The 20,004-nt window shown below is 42.2% G+C and overlaps 1 protein-coding gene across 2 annotated transcripts in view; it reads right to left on the bottom strand.

The window, feature by feature from the left end:
• Window positions 1–20,004, bottom strand: part of tgfbr3 (transforming growth factor, beta receptor III) — an 81,807-nt gene that overhangs the window by 23,757 nt on the left and 38,046 nt on the right. For both annotated transcript variants that reach the window (XM_037769812.1, XM_037769813.1), the window contains exons 4-7: window positions 15,793–15,930; window positions 5,640–5,823; window positions 1,788–1,950; window positions 1,210–1,357 (exon numbers count right to left, since the gene is read on the bottom strand). In XM_037769812.1, the coding sequence (XP_037625740.1) occupies window positions 1,210–1,357; window positions 1,788–1,950; window positions 5,640–5,823; window positions 15,793–15,930 (633 nt within the window). The remainder of the gene's footprint in view (window positions 1–1,209; window positions 1,358–1,787; window positions 1,951–5,639; window positions 5,824–15,792; window positions 15,931–20,004) is intronic.

The following is a 20,004-nucleotide window of genomic DNA, read 5'->3' as shown; positions in this document are numbered from 1 at the left end:
TACTGAGGTAATAAATCAAGTGAGAAGTAGGGTCATTTTCTCATAGACTTCTATACAATCAGACTTCTTTTTGCAACCAGAGGAGTCGCCCCCTGCTGGCTATTAGAAACAATGCAAGTTTAAGGCACTTCTGCCTTGGCTTCACTTTTCAGAACCTTACAATCCATTAGTGTTGAAGTAAGTACCACAGGCTTTGACCTGGCATCACACTCGCACAACCTGACTGACTTACTGTACAGCAGTGACCAGGCAGCTGTACAAACACACCGCGCCTGTCAAAAGTGCAGTGTCATGGCTGCAGCAAGCCCTGTAGGAGTATCAGCATTACACAGTGAGGAAACACAGAACCCCTTGCACTCCTCCACTGAAATCAGGACGTAGCTTGCAACGGCAAACTGACGGGCAACGAGACTCCATCACACCGTAAATACCGAATGTCACCAGACAAATGAAATATTTTAAGAAATGCACAACAAGTTTTAATGCACTGAAGAAAGACAAGGTTTAAAATTCCATCCCTGGAGCAATTACGGTGGTTGGACGACTGCCAATTCCCCATCGACATGATCTACAGTTAAACTTCCAAAGTGTACATACTGTAGAGTGTCATATTCTTATCGTTCCTAAGGGTTCCTGAGAGACTTGAGTAACACTGATGAAGATTTAATATCAAAACTGTGTACTCGTACTTGGCGCTGATGTGTATAAAACCCTATTTCTATGTAAAGGGCATTCTGATATATTGCAGTAATTAGCCAGTGTTTGTCTTTTGTGTGTGGCGAGGAGGTCCTAACAGCTCGCAGTTTAAAAAAAGTGCCTAAAGCAAGCGCTGCTCGTATTTCATCTAGTGACTGATGGGAAGCAGCTCAGGCTCTATGTGCAGCTGAAGTACAGCACCAGCCTTGGCTCTGAAAATGTGTGATGATGCCCCCGCCAACTGCCGCCTGCCCCCGGCTCTCTGAATGTGATGACAATCCCCGGAGCTGCCACAATGAAATTTCACAGTTCTCCCGAACCTGTTATCCCCACCCTCTCCTGCAAGCGGGGGACCAGGCGCCGATTCAACACACATTCTGGTGTGAACAAGTTTTTGGTCATTGGTGCAAAGTGATGACATTTCTGTCTGCGACGTGACTCGCGAGCCACGAGTCTATAAAAGGAAAAACCTGAATGGAGAGCTTTTGTGTTTTTGTCACGCTGCTAGCTTACCACTACATCCAGCCTGCCGATCACACTGTGGGCCTTGATGACCCAGTTGACAGACTTGGCGCACTTGAGCAGCAAGACGACGTCGCGGTGCAGCGGGGCATCGTCCTCCAGAGGCCGTAGATCTACTATGACATCCACCTGGAAAGCACTGCGGAGAGGGATGGGGGGAGAAAAAGAATTTTGGACGGTTAGGTCTACGTAGTGTTATCGTGCCTCCTGTGTCTGGCCAACTAATTAAAGAGCTGGATGCATTCCCAGAAGAAAAAGCAGACATATGCGCTACAGACCAGATAGCAGTGGAGTGAGATACGGCGCAGTTACCAACACACAGATTTGCGGTCTTTAGGGCAAACAGAATAATCACTCCACTGGGGGAGTGAGGAGATTATCTGGCAACCTGGATGTTGAGACAGTGTTTTGAAATATCTTTCTCAAAAGAACACCACTAAGTGAACACCCCCCCCCCCCACCTGCTTTCATGTGAGTTCCCATCCAAAACAAACTCTACAGAGATTAGAGAGCGTCTTGACCTCAAAAATAAACTATGACAACACGTTTTCTCGGCTTCGGCCGCTCACCTGCTGGAGTTGGGGGCTTGGAGCTCAATGATGTGGACTTCTTGGTCCTTGTCGGGTCCAGACAGGACGCAACCCTTTGATGTCTGCGGCTCATCGTAGCCGCCCAGGTAGTTCAGAGACAGGAACTTGTTATCAATATTGCAGGTGTCAGAAAACAGTGGATCTGAAAGTGGAGAGATGTTTATGTTACTGGTTGGGGGGGGGGTTCTGTGAAGCTATTCTGATCCCTCAAAAGAGGCTTTTTGTTACCCCTCCACCACAGGGGAGGTCAGAGCACGAGGTCGGCTACAGAACAGCACCCCCTGCTTTCGGGAGGAGTTCAACGTCCTGCTCACGGAGACTTCAGTAGGGTGGATGTTTGCTTTGACCCGGTCGTTCCAGCTGAAATACAGTCTCCCTGCTCACCTCACCACACAGCGCTGCAGCTGGTATTCCCATTGTCTCAGCCCTAACTGTAAACCAGCCCTGTGTTGGAGGTTGTTGGTCGTGCTCTGCTTGGCATGACCTGTCTTCTTATCAACAGGGAAATTTCTCTTTTGGTTTTTACGTGAGAAAACTAAGCAATGTTTTTTTTTTTTTTACCAGAATTCCTCCAGAATAACAGGACAAAAATATTCATAAACACATTTTATCAAGTGCTTTTTCCTCCACTTTTACGGGTGTTCGAAAAAGTTGTTAATTGCTAAGAAAGTACCAAAGTTACACCCCTTCTCAGCACTCAGAGAAAACACAAGACAGCTGCTTCCTTATTTGGCAAACAGAACCTCGGACGCAGTGTAAACTGAAGGTTGGCACCTTCCTTTCCGGAGCTCTTGTGGCACTTGAAAGAGCTGAGGGGAGACCTTGAGTTAGGAGGCAGAAAGAGAATCTGTCCGTCTTAATGAAACACTACTGACGATGTGAAGGAGTGGAAATCTACAGCTCTTTGCTTGAAGTAAACATCATGGCACCCTGGGCTTTTGCCAAACCACAGCCCCCGTAATGACACAAGCCAAACGCTTGCAGGCTGAGCAACCACTCTGTTCTCCACAGCAACAAACAACATAGAGCAGAAAAAGGGAACTTATCACCGGCAGTAGTAGAGCCATTATTTCTCTCCAGACACGAGTTTTGTTTTATTTCCATGCGGTGAAAGATGCTCATTAAAGTCAAGACGTCCTGTCTGAGAGCTGATGCAACGTGAAGTTGGACGTGCAGTCTGTTCACTGTACGGACCGGCCGGTGGAGAATGAAGAATCGAAAGTCCACGATTCAAACATGTGTGAAGATTAATCATAGTGTCCCGGGAGAATCCCACAGTGCTTCCTCACTTCAACCCCCCCTCAACTTATTTATAGGAAAATGTAAAAGCGATGATCTATCTCCTGCTTACCTCTGCTTTTTTTCACATGTTGTTTGTTATCTTTTGTAACCTTGTCATATTAGTGAAAACTATGAAAGTAAAACCACTTGGCAAAAGAGACAGATCACAGACATTTCCAAGGATTTGTATCCAAGGAAAAGATATTGTCAGAGACTATCTGCCAATCTGTCTGAAACCAAATTCAAATGCCAAAGTCTTAAATAGCAACATGCCTAGTTTACAGGTTTTGTTCAAATCACGATCCTGGCTTCATATTTTAGTTTCTGTAACTTTGGCATATCTATTTGTCTCCCACTAAAAACCTTATCACACATGAAGTACAAAAATAAGTCCAAAAACTAAATCTCACAAACAGTTGGTCAATTAATTACAGATAATAATACTGATGATGTCATTCATTATGTTAAAGGTACTCTTCGTTTTGAGGAGTTTTTGACGTAAAAAAATTGTTATGGATGGAACAATGTTTTTTTCACGAATGGGTGCATCATGCATGCGCACAAAGACGGGACGCTTATTTCACGCTTTCTGGTGATTGACAGTTGGTAGCGATAACATGCAAATAAGCGTAGCAATGCTCCCGCGGAGGCAGTCAAGAAGAAGACAGCCAGTTATCAGACATGGACATAAATATTTAACCTGACGTGCCAGATGTTTTTTTTGGCACAGAACCATCTGAGAAGCCGTCATTGGAAACTGTTTGGAAAAGAGCAGGCACTTTCAAAAAAATGCTTAGCAGGTAATTGGATGAACCATTCATCAATCAAACTCTTGCTGAAGCCAGTCGGGAGAAGAGCGAAAACACCTTTCCCATGGAGAAAAGCCTTCAGTGCCGTTCTTTGCTCTTCTTTCAATGAAGAAATACTATTGCAGCATCTACGCTAACCTCTTCAGGAGCTCTGTGTCGTCTCACACACACCTAATCCACACCCGTAGTTGCCAGTAGCTCCTCACAGGACGCTGATTGGTCCGTGATCTGGCTTGCCGGACACAAATGCATTACTTGATTTTCGTATGATATGTGATTCCGTGATTCTCGCATGATCTTGTGATATCGTGAAAATCCAGCTGCTGTGCAAGGTAAATAAATATTGCACGATTTAAATATTCAAAAGATTGGCTTTGCTAGTGTCTTACAAGGAAGTAAATGCATTAAATATGTTTGTTAGATCTCAGGTATACACATAATGTGTTGTGTTGTGGCACCTTTAAGTAAGGCAGTAGTTAACATTTTTATGAATAACTTCGAATTACATTATTATTTTTGAACTCACTTTTTGTTATGCAGCAAGATGCTCCAATATCTAATACAGAAACCTGTGGTGTAAATATGAAGCATCTAATATGTTCAGTTCTGGTCTTTTCTCTTCATAAAAATGTGTCTAAACACAGATAAATGCCATGCAGTAAAATGTGACACACATATAAAAAGTAGCGCAGCGACTAAGTATTATTTTCATTATCGATTATCTGCCGAATATTTCGTCATTTAATCAATTAATCATTCGGTCTGTGTCCATCACAATTTCAAATTTTCCTGTTCAAAATGGCAGAAAATCCTCATCTGGGAAACTGGAACTACAATAAGGCATTTTTAGCATTGTGCTTGAGAAATGATCAATTTTGTGGGCTAAAGGTTGGAGAAGTGAGCTTGTGACCAGGAGGTCGTCAGTGCAATCCCTGGACCGGCAGGATAAATCTGTGTGGGGAAAGTGAAAAATCCAGCGCTTGCCCCTTCCTCATTACCACCACTGAGGTGCCTTTGAGCAAGGCCCTTTAACCCCAACCGCTCCAGTGGAGCTGCTCAGTGACCAGCAGATCAGACTGTGGTTGTACTGGACAGCTTCCAGCTGTGAAAGTGTGTAACTGTGTGAATGTGAGCAGGGCGTTCCTGCAAAAGAGAGGCTTCCTCTCAGTGAAACTTTCCCATATAAAACCTTTATTTATTTGGGAAAGGTTTTAAAAAAAATAAATAATAATAAATTAATGTTTTTAAAAAATAATAATTAATACAAAAATTAAAAAAATATCAAAATAGTTGAAGATCATTTAAAAAAATATATATATATTTATTTATTATTTTTTTAAAACCTTTCCCAAATAAATAGAGTTTTTAAAAATAATACTCATGATAATTATTATTATTATTATTATTAATAATAATAATAACTGTTTTTTTTGTAATTCAGCCAAAATACTCAAATATATATATATAATCTTTGAACTTTCTTTATATTTATGGGGTCCAATACTTCTTAAGGCTGTAAGAAACCACAGCTCAGAAGTACCGCAGGTAGCCTGTTAAATAGTGTGAAAGGGTGAATGCCCGTTGAGGGAAGGAAATTCTTTTCCCAGAGTAATGCATGTAAACCTTGAGCCAGGGTTCAAACACAAAAATCTAAGCAAAGTAGTGGGAGCTGAAGGGGAATGGGGAGGCGTGCCCGAGGGGCCGAGAGCTATGTTGGGAATTTTGGGAATCTAGCACACACCTTCTCCGACTTTGATGTAGATGTCTTGAGTCATCCTGAGCTCAGAGAAAGAGGTGACTGCCTTGTACTTCTTCTGGGCCCAGTTGAGGAGGTGCTCGTTGCCATGGGGAAGGGTCTCCTTCTGGATCTGGCAGGAGAGGGAGAAGTTTCCCGGCTGAAAGTGGACCTCCGAGCCCTCGGATACCTTGAGGAGGGGGAAAACACAAGAGCGTTAGAGGACAAAAGGGTTGCTGTGATGTGCTGTTATCTCACTTCTGTGATAGTCGAAATACAGGAGAGATAACTACATGTTCTCTATTCAGCTTTAGTGATAATAACTGACAATAATTGATCAAATATTCTGTATTTCACATAGCAGCTCAACATTTCAAGATTTCCGCCAACAGTGACCTCTCTGTTGAGAAGGATGTGCACATAAAAGTCAACCGCAGAAGAAGAACCTGCAGGCAGACTGAAGAAAAGAGCTTGGCCTTTCCAAAATTAAACCTGCTCTCTAAACATTGGTGAAATCCATCCTTCACACTCACATCCCAGCCGTTATTTCAAAGCTTCTACAAATATGCCCTGCGTATTTTTACACATGTTCCTCAACACAATAAGGTGTCTTGTTTCCAGTGTTTATACGGTGTGCTGCGTCGTAGTGCGTCATCGCAAATGTGTAGCTCTGAATGACCACAAGGGGATAAAAGAGAAGACACAAATACGTGACGCAGACAGGACGGCCAGTAGGTGCGCGCACACATTCATAAAATATAAACAGTCACAAAAAAAAAGACAAAAAATGAGAAGTCTTAAAAATATGGAGGGCACAGAAGTGCTGATTTGCGTTTGGCAGGAAATTGAGGAGGGACCACCCCTTTAGCACTTAATGGAGCTCGGCCCATATGCTTCATTTCACAGAGATAAACATTTGCATGTGCTGAAAAACCTACCGGACAACCGAAATGAGTCCAAGCAAACGGTCTAGACAGCCTACCTCATTTTATTTCCATGCTTGTTTTTCTTTCTCCCTAGGTATCCTATCTGTATGCATGAGCTGAGACAGTGCTGGCAGGCCCAATTAAAACATTAAATCCATTTGGATCCAAGAGGAATACGCAAGACCACTTCTTTGTGATGATGAAATGAAGCTGTCCCCTAACTTGCAATCATGCTCAAATGATAATAGAATAATATCCCTTTGGGGCATTTGGGTTTTTAAGACAGAACTGTTCAAAATTCCCTCATGCGCAACATCTGCCTGACCTTTGGACGCTCCTCTCGATGTTCCTGGCATCGTCATCAGAGGCGGTAAATACTGGGAGCCTAGGAGACGGACTCTGTCGAAGAAATTCAGGTTGATTTTTTATTTTTAGTGTGTTTACTACGGCGAGAAGGAACAGAAAGGAAGATGGCGAAGAGGTGGTACCCTGAGCCAATGAGGAGGGGCTGGGGTTTCTTCGCTAACCTTGCCAAGCTCAGCAGAGTTTATCAGTTTAATTGCGGGAATACGACTGTAATTAGTCGCAAAGAATTAGAGGGGAAAGCCTGAAAGCCAAATTAGCTCCAGGCCTTCCAGAGAACTGAAAACCTCAGGAATTCGAAACAGGGAAGTGAGGGACTCACTGTGGGCTTTAACAAACTCTCTCCCCTCTCTCTCTCTCTCTCTCCATCTCTCCATCTCTCCATCTCCTCTGTTGCATGCTCAGTTGACAGACCCAAAATACTCATGGCTCCATTTTCCTGCAGGGGCAAAGCCAGAGCAAGGGCAAACGCAGTGTTTATGCAATTTTCCTCGGTCTCAACTCTTTTGCATGTAACCCCCGTTTAGTCGTTTCCTGGAACTAAACAAACATTTGTGCCAAGATGGGAAGAGAGGTGCAGCCGAGGCTGTGTTATGCTGATTAGGTGGCGCGGTGGAATTTTGGAGATCATTTTGGCGCGAAACTGCATTTGGGTTAAAACCTGTTCAGACCACCTCTTATCGCAGACGCAGGGCGACTTTTAAAGGTTTTAGTTGGCAGAGGTACACGCACAGAGATAAATGAAAATTGGAGCAAATGTGGAAGTGCCTTAAACTTGCATTCTTTCTAATAGCCAACAGGGGGCGACTCCTCTGGTTACAAAAATAAGTCTGATTGTTTAGAAGTCAAGTCTTATTTCAACACAGCATGATGTTCATTTAGTAATTTCTGGTCCCATTGCCAATAGACAATAAAGCAGGGTATGCTTTAGGGCGTGGCTACCTTGTGATTGACAGGTCGCTACCAGTGTTGTCTGTTCCGTGTTTTCATCTTAGAACGTTAACCCTTTCTTGCCTGTGGTCACCAAAATTGCAAAGATTCGCTGGTCACGCCCGCTTGTGTTTGCGCCCTATATCAGGAAAATAGAGCCCTTAAAGTGCTAGAAAGCAAAGAACAATTTCTTTTCATGGGCTTAAGTGGAATAAATAAATATAAATAAGTAGAATATATAAATATAAATATACCATAGTACTTACTATTTACATAAACTGTCACTCAATACTGTTACTTTAGTTGCTAATGTACTCACATTAAGCAAAAAGGTCCAAGAGTAGAGTTCTTCTGAGCTGCAAGCAGCACCCCACAGCCAACTAAAGCATAACCTCACTCTGTGAAAACAGAGCTCATCTCTTATTAAGCAATCTGTTGCCATTACTGCCAGAAAGTGTCTTTAAGGTAGATTTTGTTAGCTGTGAAGAGCTTGTAATGTGTTCTGACGTTGAAATACATGAAAACTGGATCTAACCTCGACTTAAGAGGAATTCGGACTTGGCGGTTGAGTGCAAACAAAGAATGTAGCGGAGAACTTAGTCACATACCATGGGGACTGAGACTCATGCTTTCATGTCAGTGATGGTAGAAACTCATGTACTTGTGTTTGTAATGGCATTTGCAGGCAGTCACGTTATTTCAACAACTCAAATGTTAACTGTTGTCTTGACTAATATGAAAATAAGTTTCTTAGTTCAGTATTATATCTAGTTAAAGTACTACTCTGTCTTTTAAATTGTAAGATAACACCTCTATTCATTATATATTGTGATAGAAACACATCTGTCAGCACCCTTCATGGCCCAGAACATTTAGCAGTACACTTTCTGCCTGTAAGCATGAACATATTACGACCATATGAGCAGTAAAAAAAAAAAAAAGATGAAGGCATGCCAAATGTTTGAGATCAATTATCATAGAGCTGCAATCCTCCACTGAGCAACACCCTGAGCCTGGGAAATCGCAAAGGGCTGTTTAGAAATTATGAGGTGTTGCAAACAGACGAGGGGGGTGGAAAGTGCAGAAAGGGTCGATAGAGAATATGAGCGTGCAACAACTCTCTGGCGATATTAATGTGATAAATGCTTCTGTGGTTCATTTGATCTCGTCTTCACTTGATGACAATGCAAATGTGCAGCATCTTCCTGTGAACTGGCAGGCTCTTTTGTGGAGAAAACAACACCACATGTATCAGCGCCACTCGGGAGCGTCCCTCTGCCATTCCTGTATCCGGGATAAAAACCCGATAGTGGCTACCCATGGTTTCTATTAACAAATACACGAGGGAGTGCTCGTGTGTGAGAGCGAAAGAGCTCATACTTTGGGCCTTAATCTAACGAAAGAAACACTGGAGTGAAAAAGGCAAAGCTTGGCAAACAAACAATAGGCAACGCAAGCCAACAGCAAAACTTTACAGTGTTGTTCCATCCAGAGTTGTAAAGCATTTGATCCAGATCAAGCCTTCAGAGCAGAGATGCAACACAGCCCTCCCCCCCTAACCATGAAAAAGAAATATATACACTTGGCCACAAAGTCAACACAGCGCACTCTGCACATGTGTCTCACTTGGAATCCCAGTGTCCCTTGGTGAAATACAATTTGGCATGATTCCAATGTTCATATTCATATGTCATTTTAGACCCCTGATGATTCCTGCCTGCTGCTGATTGACAAGGAGTAGAGCGGAGAACATGTTTTACAACAAAACTCTGGATTCTGGCATTTTAAGAGGCGGCAGGGTCCGGCGGCCAACAGCAACAGTGTGCTCAGCGTCTCTGAAGCGTTTCCAGTCAGCCCATCTGTGTCCACGGAGCCCAGAGCACTGGGACCAGGAAACAAGGACTGGCAGGCCCAAATCAGAGTCCAATTAGCCCCAGGAAACTGCCTCTCCAATGGAAAGGCACAGTGAGGGAGGTCTGGCAGTGGCTTTCTGTTCTGAAGTGTTAAGCTCAAAACCAGTTCCTCTTGACTCTGTTACTGTTGGGATCTCACCACAGCAACTCCTCCACCTGAAGGGCACGGATCAGAGAGTGTGGGAATTGGCAAGGCCACTAATACACCCAGATTTCGGCATGTGTGGTCGTGGCACATACTTACTTTTAACTGACCGTTCGCTGAACGCCTCGCCCCCAAATGATTGTCCAATTATAGTTTAGCAACCGTAACTAGGCGGAAGTGCCAAGGTTTGGATTTCACCATATGTTGGAGCGGTGTGCAGAGACTCAAAAACAAGAGCAAAACTATCATGGAAGGAATGGATCAAAAAGTGTGCTTACTGGCCCTGACGTAACAACATTAACTAACTACATATGTCTTATTGATCACTGACTGGTAAGGATACTGACTTTTGCCTGAGACATAGCCTGGAGCCACGGCCTTTTAGCATGATATCATGTATAAATACCAATCAAGTGCATATGTCAGACCCCTTTCACATGGTTCTCATATTAGAACAAGACAGCTGGTAACACAAAAAAGTCACCCAGAGATGGTGTTTTAAACCATCTCATGCTGCTAATGCTAGCTTGATTAACTCTGTCTGAAACCAAGGAACCTCTGTTTTAAAAGTTACTATGAATTTGTGGTAAAAATACCCCCATTAGTATTATAAACTGCATATCTGCTGTGCAAGAACATGAAGAACGGAATTGCATTTCTAGGCAACCACTTGGGTCCATGTTTACTTCCTGTCAGCTAACGTCATTCACATTACGTTAGGTTACGTCCGAAATTCCATACTAACATGCTATTTATATACAGTATGTCAATATGTGAGATTTTTTAGTATGTCCGAAATCTTAGTATGAAACCGTTATAATGCAAACTGCATACTATTTCCGGTGAAATATTACAGTATGCAAACACTGGACAATACACCAGAATAAATATCCCACAATGCAGTGCAGTAGTAATGGTAGAGAGTTCTGTAACTTCAATAACACTTAGGTGTAAGATTTCACTTTGCTATCGCCGTAAGATAGTTTATTAGATTAGTTCAGACTTTATGATTCCCACAAATCATTGTTTGGTCACATGAGGCTGATACGAACTGGCCGTCTTTCTAAAAATCACGAGACATATCAATAGTAAAAATGAATTCCTTAAATTTTACTTTTATTTTAAGTTATTGTCTGAAAAGCGCCGCACGTGCAGCAGGTGCCTAGTTACAAAAATTCAGAGGTGCACAACCAAGTGTTGTGACAACTTGCGTAGCTGTCGCGCTTTACGCAAAATACGTGATGATGTCATTTTTAGGTTTGCGCACCTTTTGCGCCAGGGAAACTACGGCAAGCATAAACCAACTCTAGTGGATGTTCAATTGCATTTCTCATTGATGAAAAGAGCGAATCAGTGGAGAGAAGTTTGTTGTTTGTCGTTGTGGTATCTGAGTGGTGAGGCATGTTAAGGAGGTGTCACTGTGGAGGGAACCTGAGAACCTGGCTGGGACTCCTCTGGGCAGTCAGGCTGGTGGATAAGATAGCGACAGCTTGCGCTGCCAGAGGGCTCAGTGCTGTCACTCAAACACAAAATACTTAACACCTTATTCAGCGGGGGCCCCTGTAGTCAGTCAAAGCCATTAGCTCAGCTTTGTCTGGCTGCAGAGGCCTCCTTCTTCACTGCTGAGATTCCCTTTATCTCTCCTCGCCCCACTTCAAAATCATCATGTGTCAGACTAGTATCACACAGAGGGGCCGACAGAGAACGCTAATACCTCAGTTTTTCTCAGAAAATATGTCTTTGCTCCAGTCAGATTAATAGCTGAGCATGTGTAGCTACTGTAAATTATTACTGTAGAAGATACCCATTCGAGGAGAGATGTATCTCATCATGTAAAAAGTATATTCAGAGCAGCTTGTTTTCATTAAAAAGTAAAAACTCATTGCTCTGCAAAATCACTGATGTAGAACATCATTAGACACACAGCTACAGCTCTGCCTGGACTGTGGGCCTTAATGATGGTTGTCAGCTGTTTTCTGTCTGCCACCACTGACAAGGGGAGACATTTACTGTGATGCCGACCTGCTGCTCTCTACAGACACAGCCCTCTCACTGGCCACATATTATCACAGCTTAAGGAAATACAAGCAGGCCAGATGCACATCCATCTGCATGAAATGCTGCAGTTTCCTTTGACATGAGAGCATTTATTCCCATTACTACAGGAAATAATAATTAAAACGACTGCTTGGCACTCGGGCCTCATGTCTTCATGTACTTCTCTGAAAGCGATCCTACTCATGCACAAGAAAATTATTTTAAAAAAGGGGAACTCATCATTTCTTTAAATTAGGGCGGTCAAAGTTAACGCAATAATAACGCGTTAACGCCACAGATTTCTTTAACGCATTTATGCAACTTGCAATTTTTAGGTTGTAGAGCGCTCAGTTTTAAAGCTAGAGTGAAGATACTGGCATCATATGAAAAATCTAAGGAATCCATTGTCAACAATACTAGCTTGTCGTGAACGAGGCTAATTGACGTTAAATTTTGGCAAGGAAAAACTGCTATGGCCATTTTCAAAGAGGTCCTTTGACCTCTGACCTCAAGACATGTAAATGAAAATGGGTTCTATGGGTACCCACGAGTCTCCCCTTTACAGACATGCCCACTTTATGATAATCACATGCAGTTTTGGGGCAAGTCATAGTCAAGTCAGCACACTGACACACTGACAGCTGTTGTTGCCTGTTGGGCTGCAGTTTACCATGTTATGATTTGAGCATATTTTTTATGCTAAATGCAGTACCTGTAAGGGTTTCTGGATAATATCTGTCATTGTTTTGTGTTGTTAATTAATTTCCAATAATATTATTATGTATGTATATAATATACACTATACACTCATCTGCATAAAGTAAGCATATTCGTCTTCCGTCAAGGTACACTTTCAACAGATAAAAAATGCTAAAATTAATTTGCAATTAACTCTAGACAATCATGCGATTAATTGCGAATCAATATTTTAATCGATTGAAAGCCTGACTTTAAATGCAAAAAGTTTAGAACTGCAGATTTTCTAAATTTCTCTAAGAATCCTCTTAGAAGAAACATTTATTTGGATGCAAGATGAGTGAATGTTAGAATCCTCTCCTTTAATTATGCAACCCTTTTTAGTGTACAGTAATCAGTCTCATGCAGAGGGGGTGATTTATTAATATATCTGCTTCAGTCACATGTCAGATAAGCCTAAAAAAAGTTCCATATGGTCTAGATTGACGCATATTATTTCTCTGGCTGCTCTAAACGTCAAAGGGGCTGAGACAAACAGAATATGTAAGTGGAGCACAAGGCTCTTTATATAATAATAATAATATATATATGCGTGTGTGTGTGTGTGTGTGTGTGTGTGTGTCTGTGTGTCTGTCTGTCTGTGTGTGTGTGTGTGTGTGTGTGTGTCTGTGTGTAGATGAGCCGGTGCATAACACAAGGGTTTTGCAATCCGTGAATGTTTTTCTCCGTGTCACATTAGCTTTCACGGCAGGATGTTTTGCGCCTGAGAGGTAAGCAAGAAAACACTGGACCACATATGGAACTCATTTGTGTACCTGATACTGCATTCTTGGAGAATGCTGTGGTGTTAACATACAATTGAAAATGATTACTTCTGGGAAGCCAAAAATACAGAAAAGCCTTCAGAGCATATAAGGGCAAAGAAAAAAAAAGTTTTCATGGCAATATATACGGCAGTGTAGTTAAGCCAAGGCTGAGGCTTGTGGGTCTCATTTTGCTATGATTTTCTCATGTGATACATAAGCTTTGAACATGGGCACTGAAGCAGTCCATTTTTACATTTTTTATTAAGTTTCCCAGCGGCCCCCTGGTGCCTTTACTAAAAAAGGCAGGCTCTCCAGGGGACCTGGCTCCAACTACACTGAGCTATAATCCCTCCTCCTCCCCCATGTGTGCTCTGGTCCGAACTCTGTGGAGCTATTTTGATATTGTTGACAATTTTAAAGTGAGACAATGACTACGTTTACATGCACACTAGTATTCCACTATTATTCCGAATTTGACAATAATAAGGGTCATGTGAACAGCATATTTTGTTTGGATGTTCTGAATGATGCCTTATTCCGAATGGAGCACTTTTCGATTAAGACGAGTGGGATGTGCTGATATTATTCTGATCTTAGGAGTGTTCTTTGGACATGTATAGAGCGCATTTGGAATATGCGTCTTACTTGGGTTTGCGACACACGACCTCTCGCCTGTTTGCAGCCAGCTCTGTGCGTTGTACACAAACCAACTAGCCGAAAGTTTGCAGAGATGTATGCTCAAAAGAAAAGCCCACATTTCTGGTCGGGAGGAGAAACACACCTACTTTTAAACATTATGAAAGACTTGGATATCAACAGGTTTTTAGATATGTACAAATATCACAACAGCAAGCTTTTCAAGAAGGTTTCTAAAGGAATAAAATAGGGAGGCTGTGTTCGCACGGTCGTTCAAGTACGCCACCTGTTTCGTTAAACGGAGGCTGCACAGCTGAATGTAAACGGGAATATCAGTGGAATATTCATTTTCATTAACCATGTAAACAGTTTAGTAGGATTATTGTCTTTTTCGGAATAAGGGCAAAAGCCGTAATGTTTTGTGCATGTAAACGTAGTCATTGTAATTTTTAAAAGAAGAAAAAAAAGACTTTCTTTCTCTTACAAATGAACAGTTCAATTCACAGACAATAAAACACACAATTTCTCCAGTCAGTACTAATAAAGTGTTGCTGCTACAGCCTTAGGAGATTATGGCGGCTAATGTTAGTTTATGTTCATAAACTTGACCTTAATGAGTCAGTTAGCTGATTTTATGACTATTCTCTACAAGCTCATGGATTTGTCTCAATCGCGATGCTCTCCTCTCGTCCGTCCGTCTCGTCTAGTGCTCTGTTACTGACCGCGTTGTACACTACCTTTTGTATACTACAAAATGGCAAACTCACTATATAGTCCACTATAGTGAGTAGTGAGTGATTTCGGACGAAGCCATAGTCTCTCTAAGTCAGTGACGACAACTTCTTTTTCGAATGAGTGTCTTGCTGATGTTACACATCTGGATCAGTTTCACCTCAGATTGGAAACCAAATGCAACCATTAACATTATCATTATTAACAAACAAATTGGCAATATAATTCAGGATTTCAGCAAATATCAGAAGGTGAGGGATCAACTCCTCACTCAGCAAAGCTTTAGTGGTTTAGTGTTTGCTGCCACACATTCCCCGTTGTTAGGGTTTTTCGTGGTATACGGATACGCCCTGTCTGATTTGAACAGCTGCCAAGCTATCAACAGGACCGTTAAAGGGGGGAGGGTGAGGGGAGGGAGGGAGGGAGGCAGCGGGGATACGGCCCTGTGGTTATAGAGTGTGAATAATGCTGACGAAGCACGTTACATCTTTTCACATAAACACATTTTACACCACGATGTGAGGGAGTGATACTGTTTAGAGTTTGGTTAAAAAGTGAAAACTCTCACAGTAACATACTGAATCATTTGACATGAACAAACAGTATTCATATTAATGAAACTAGCACTAAACTAAAACTAGTTCCACAATTATCTTACTATCATAAAAGAAAGGAAACGCTAAGAATGCATCTGCACACTTCTGAGAAGAGTGCACATCTGTAGCTAAGTAAGCATGCACTGATGAAACTGATGTATGTGTATACAGATTAGAGATGAATGCCTCGCCACAATGCAACGTTATCATGGGAAGCTTCTTGTGGAGTGTGGAAAGGCCTCCTCTGCACATTTAATGTACATCACTTTCCCTCAGAGAAGGAAGGCTACTGAAATGGCGGTACGGTTTAGCCCGCGAGGAAATTAATACACAGTTTTAGGAAGTAGGATTTAAAGGCTTTTGGTGATGCTGGACTCACATGAAAGGTACGTTGAACGCCCAGGGCCAGGTTCTCCGCCTTGATCTTCCAGATCAGTGGTTGGGGGGAGTTGAGCACTAAAACCAGCGGCTTCTGGTGGCGCAGCAGAGACTGGATCGGCTTCAGATGCAGCTCAACCTGGTACGGCAAAAGAAAGGGATTGTAGTCACATAAAGGAACAACACACACAAAGTGTAAACTGAGGAAGAGATAAAATTCACAACACGTCACGTGATCCCATTTCACGCAGCCACACCGTGCAAATGTCAAAGCTTTGATTTTTCTCATGTTCACTGAAACATACAGTTACTATCCCGGTGTAATTGCAGTGCTGTAGATTGTTCTTCTTTATCAGGCTTTGTGGTTGTTTATGTACTCACTCTGTTGATAAACTCACAAAGACGGCGCGCTGTGTTCTCCCTAAAAGGCACTTGCTTAGCTCTGATATGTAGCCTCAGCGGGATCTGAACTTTCACACAGTGGAGTCTTTGTTAGCGGAGGGAAAAAATAGTAAGGGTCCCTGTTACCATCTCTACAGCATGCAACCATGCCGTTGGTTCTCAGACTGCCATTAAAACTGATTTTCACAGTCTGGTTGTGAGACGGGGAAAACAAACTTAATGTTTTGGGACCTAAAATGTTGTTTTCTTGTTTTCCAGTTTTAGACTTGTCTGGACCATTTGGGCCAAATCTAGTCAGGTGGTTCATGACCAGAGCGTGAACTGAGCTCAAACTCATCTCAGGAAAGGATCTGGCTTTCCATCGTGCTCTTTGCAGATAAGCACAACTTCACTTAATTGCTAACATTCCCATTACGCAAGAGATGTTAAAAACTCTCAATTGTTCTCTCTTGCCTTGATGAGAAGTGATACTAGATGGTATGGTGGTCTGTCTGACACTCTTCTTTAAACCTCCTCGACTCTGTATTCCCAGACTAATCATATTAGCCCCATCCTGTGTGTCAGCACTAAAAGCCTGTAAATCACTAATTCAACCCATAAGGATTCACATTAGATGTTAAAACAACCCCTACGGTAACTTAATCAAACACAGCTCGCAAAAATATTGGCCCTCCGCTTTTATTCAACAAATACAATAAAGCCTTTAGGGTTCCACTGAAGCTAATAATGGAACAAACGATCTGTAATTATGATGGTGATTGTTAAAATGCGCTGACAGTTTCATATTAGGAGTATTTGAACCATAGAGAACATTCAAGCCGATAATTTGTTTGGATGTAGTTGAGGCGTGTATATTATCAAGATGAAGATCTACATCGTTATGGAAACCATTACCATTTTTCTGGTGCGATGCTTTTTTACACTCTTACTCTCTTTATTTCAGTCAATACAAAACAACAATCAATAATCAACAAACTATATAGTACTCTTTTAGACTGAAGGGTAAACCATTTATGTAATAGTCTGGATCAGTGCAATTTTCAAATAGGCTCTATACCAAATTAATAACAATAACCTAACAAGTAGGAGAGGGGAAAAAAAATCTATACAGCATAGTATCGCAATATTTTGCATGACAATATTGTATTGATACGGACGTCATTTATCAATCTTAGATTATATAAACTATTAACCTCTTAGCAGTCCGACGGTCCGCTGGTGGGCCCGGCCGCTATTCTGTCTTTCAGAGATTGTAGCGGGAAGAACGCTACATAACGCTCCAAAGTTACACTAAACTTTGCCGAGGAAAAACTGGTATGGCCATTTTCAAAGGGGTCCCTTGACCTCTGACCTCAAGATATGTGAATGAAAACTCTGAGATGAGCGGAGTGAAAACTGTATCTTATTAAGAAATATGTTGACAAACCGCATAATTTGCAGTTGAAGAAATGTAATAAATTACCTTTCCAAGATTTTGAACCCAAACAAACCCACCCCAGTATGTTGTTCAGTGCTTCTAGGATGCAGACCATAAATACAGGCCTTCAGTTTTAATTCATAGACAATAATCACCATTCAAATTTCCATATTGGTCAGAAAAATTGCAATTATCTTGTCAGTAGGCAAGTTATGAAAAATACAGCTCTGTAAATCTCTCTCTCTCTCTCTGCAAGCCGACTGTACGCCAGACTCCTGTCTCCCTTAGAACAGATCTATTCTTTCCAGTAATGTGTGATTTTTATCTCCTGGCAGATACGCTGCGTTCAAAGACTTGTCACTGTGATGCTGCATGAAGCCGTTTAACAAGAGACACCGACAGCACCGGCAGAGTGAACACGAAGCATCAAAGCCTAATTATCAGTCCTCCGCAGATGTGAGCCCTGGAGGAGAGCAACACACACGAGTATTTAGCGATGCGGTCTGTGAAAGTGCTGCACAAATCATTAAAAAGTCCCTAGGAGAGAAGAAAGTGGAAGAAATTACGGAACGGTTATCTATGAGGCAAACTGGATGGTGATCCAAACAAACAGATCAGAGACTCACTGCTCTCTTTTTTTTTTTTTTGCATATTTGCTTCCCCCTTTGGTCCAGACTGTGGAAAAAGCGCATGCATCGCTCCTCTGAGAATAACAACAACCAAGATATAATCATACCTGGCTTGGCTTTGAGGCCCTGGCGGCTTTGAGAGATGGAAGAGAGAGGTTAGAAGAAGGATGAGAGTGAGAGAGAGAGAGTTGTAAAAGAAAGAGGAATTTTAAACCCAGACAGAAACACTTCCAGAAGACGTGAGTCACCTGAAAACGCAGGCATAAACAGAGCGCTGAAGTGAGGAAGCGCCAAGAGGCACTGATGGCGAAAAAGAGAAAACGGTGGTAATTATTATCTGCTGTTATTCAAGTTTAGCAAGTAAACAGTGATAAGCTAGATCAGTTCTGACCAGAGCTGGGTTGCACAATGCAAGCGATGATCAGCACTCAGCAGCAGCTGGCGTGCATCTGCCCACGGAGTTGCCGTCAGGAGGTTTGGTAAGACTGGCAACAGACCCTGTCACACAGCCAGGGTGTGGAGAGAAGAAGTGCAGAAACACCAGGCATCCAAGTGCCTCTCATAATGGTGTTCGCAAGGATCAGGTGACGCTGAGTTGTCCCTCTTGCAGCTACCTTCATGGGACCCTGCGGAGCTGGGTCTGCCGGGAACAGGAGGCCACGCCTGATTGATTATCAGGAGGCTGGCACAGGGATTTGGATGTCCAGTGTCCATTACAGTTACTGGACGCATTTGCCAGCAGCCACGGATGGAGGCTTGTCTAGACCTATCGCGTTACTGAAATTACACTCCACACAAGGGACGACAGCTGTAGCGGGAGGCCCGTCACTGGGCATACCAGTAGTGGTGATGGTAGCGTGTGTAAACAATGGAAATGTTAAAAAAGAAACAATACAACTCTAAATCAGCTTCGACAACAAAAATAGCGCCAACTGGAACCCGAATGATGAATCACACACCATCCTTTATTGTATAACAAAGCCACATGGTTAGATTTAGAACGCACTGATGTCCGTGACACTGTAATTAAAACGGGTGATTTGTTTGTCCTGTCTCGAGCATGTGGTTGCAATTGCATGACCTTTTCAAGCCAACTAAATCACAGTGAGTTTTTCAAGTGCGCTTCTTAAACACCGTGCATCAACGTTGCAATGCAATACTTTCACAATATTGCGGCCCCGACAGTGTATCCAGCCCTGCAGTCAGGGCTCAGTATCAGCTCGGCTCAGTGTCCTTGCAGTTTCCTTTATTGACAGAGCTGATTAAGCGCCTGATGATCCCTGTTGATTCAGAGAAAACCCAAAACATCCTTTAATTAGGCAAAAAAGTAGTCTAATCTAGGAACACACTCTCCCTCCCAGGAAATAATAATGAAAGAAAGCACAGTGTATTATGACATGAAACAGAGACATGCTGAACAATGTCAGAATAACAACTTGCATATTTTAAAGCCCCCCTTCAGTGTATTTTGGCTTTTCTGTGATATTTCATATTTATTTGAATGATTTCCTGACAATGTTGATGAGCCACACTGCCAACATTTTTTTGACAAATAACTTAATTTTGTGCTCTGTATGTCTGTATGTCTGTCTTTCTGTTTGTCTTTCAAGTTAGTTAGCTAATTTAATTAGGTGTAGTTAGACAGCCTCACATATTGCATTATCTAACTGCAGGTTTTCATTTTATTTTCTAGTTTCCTCCACCTTAGTTTAGTGTGTTATTCATTTTCACAATGGCATATGTGTGTGCAATCAGCGCATTGGAT

This window comes from Sebastes umbrosus, chromosome 5 (assembly GCF_015220745.1).
Source record: "Sebastes umbrosus isolate fSebUmb1 chromosome 5, fSebUmb1.pri, whole genome shotgun sequence".
Taxonomy (NCBI): domain Eukaryota; kingdom Metazoa; phylum Chordata; class Actinopteri; order Perciformes; family Sebastidae; genus Sebastes; species Sebastes umbrosus.
The sequence above is the reverse complement of the archived record's forward strand: the minus strand, read 5'-3'. Positions and strand labels throughout refer to the sequence as shown.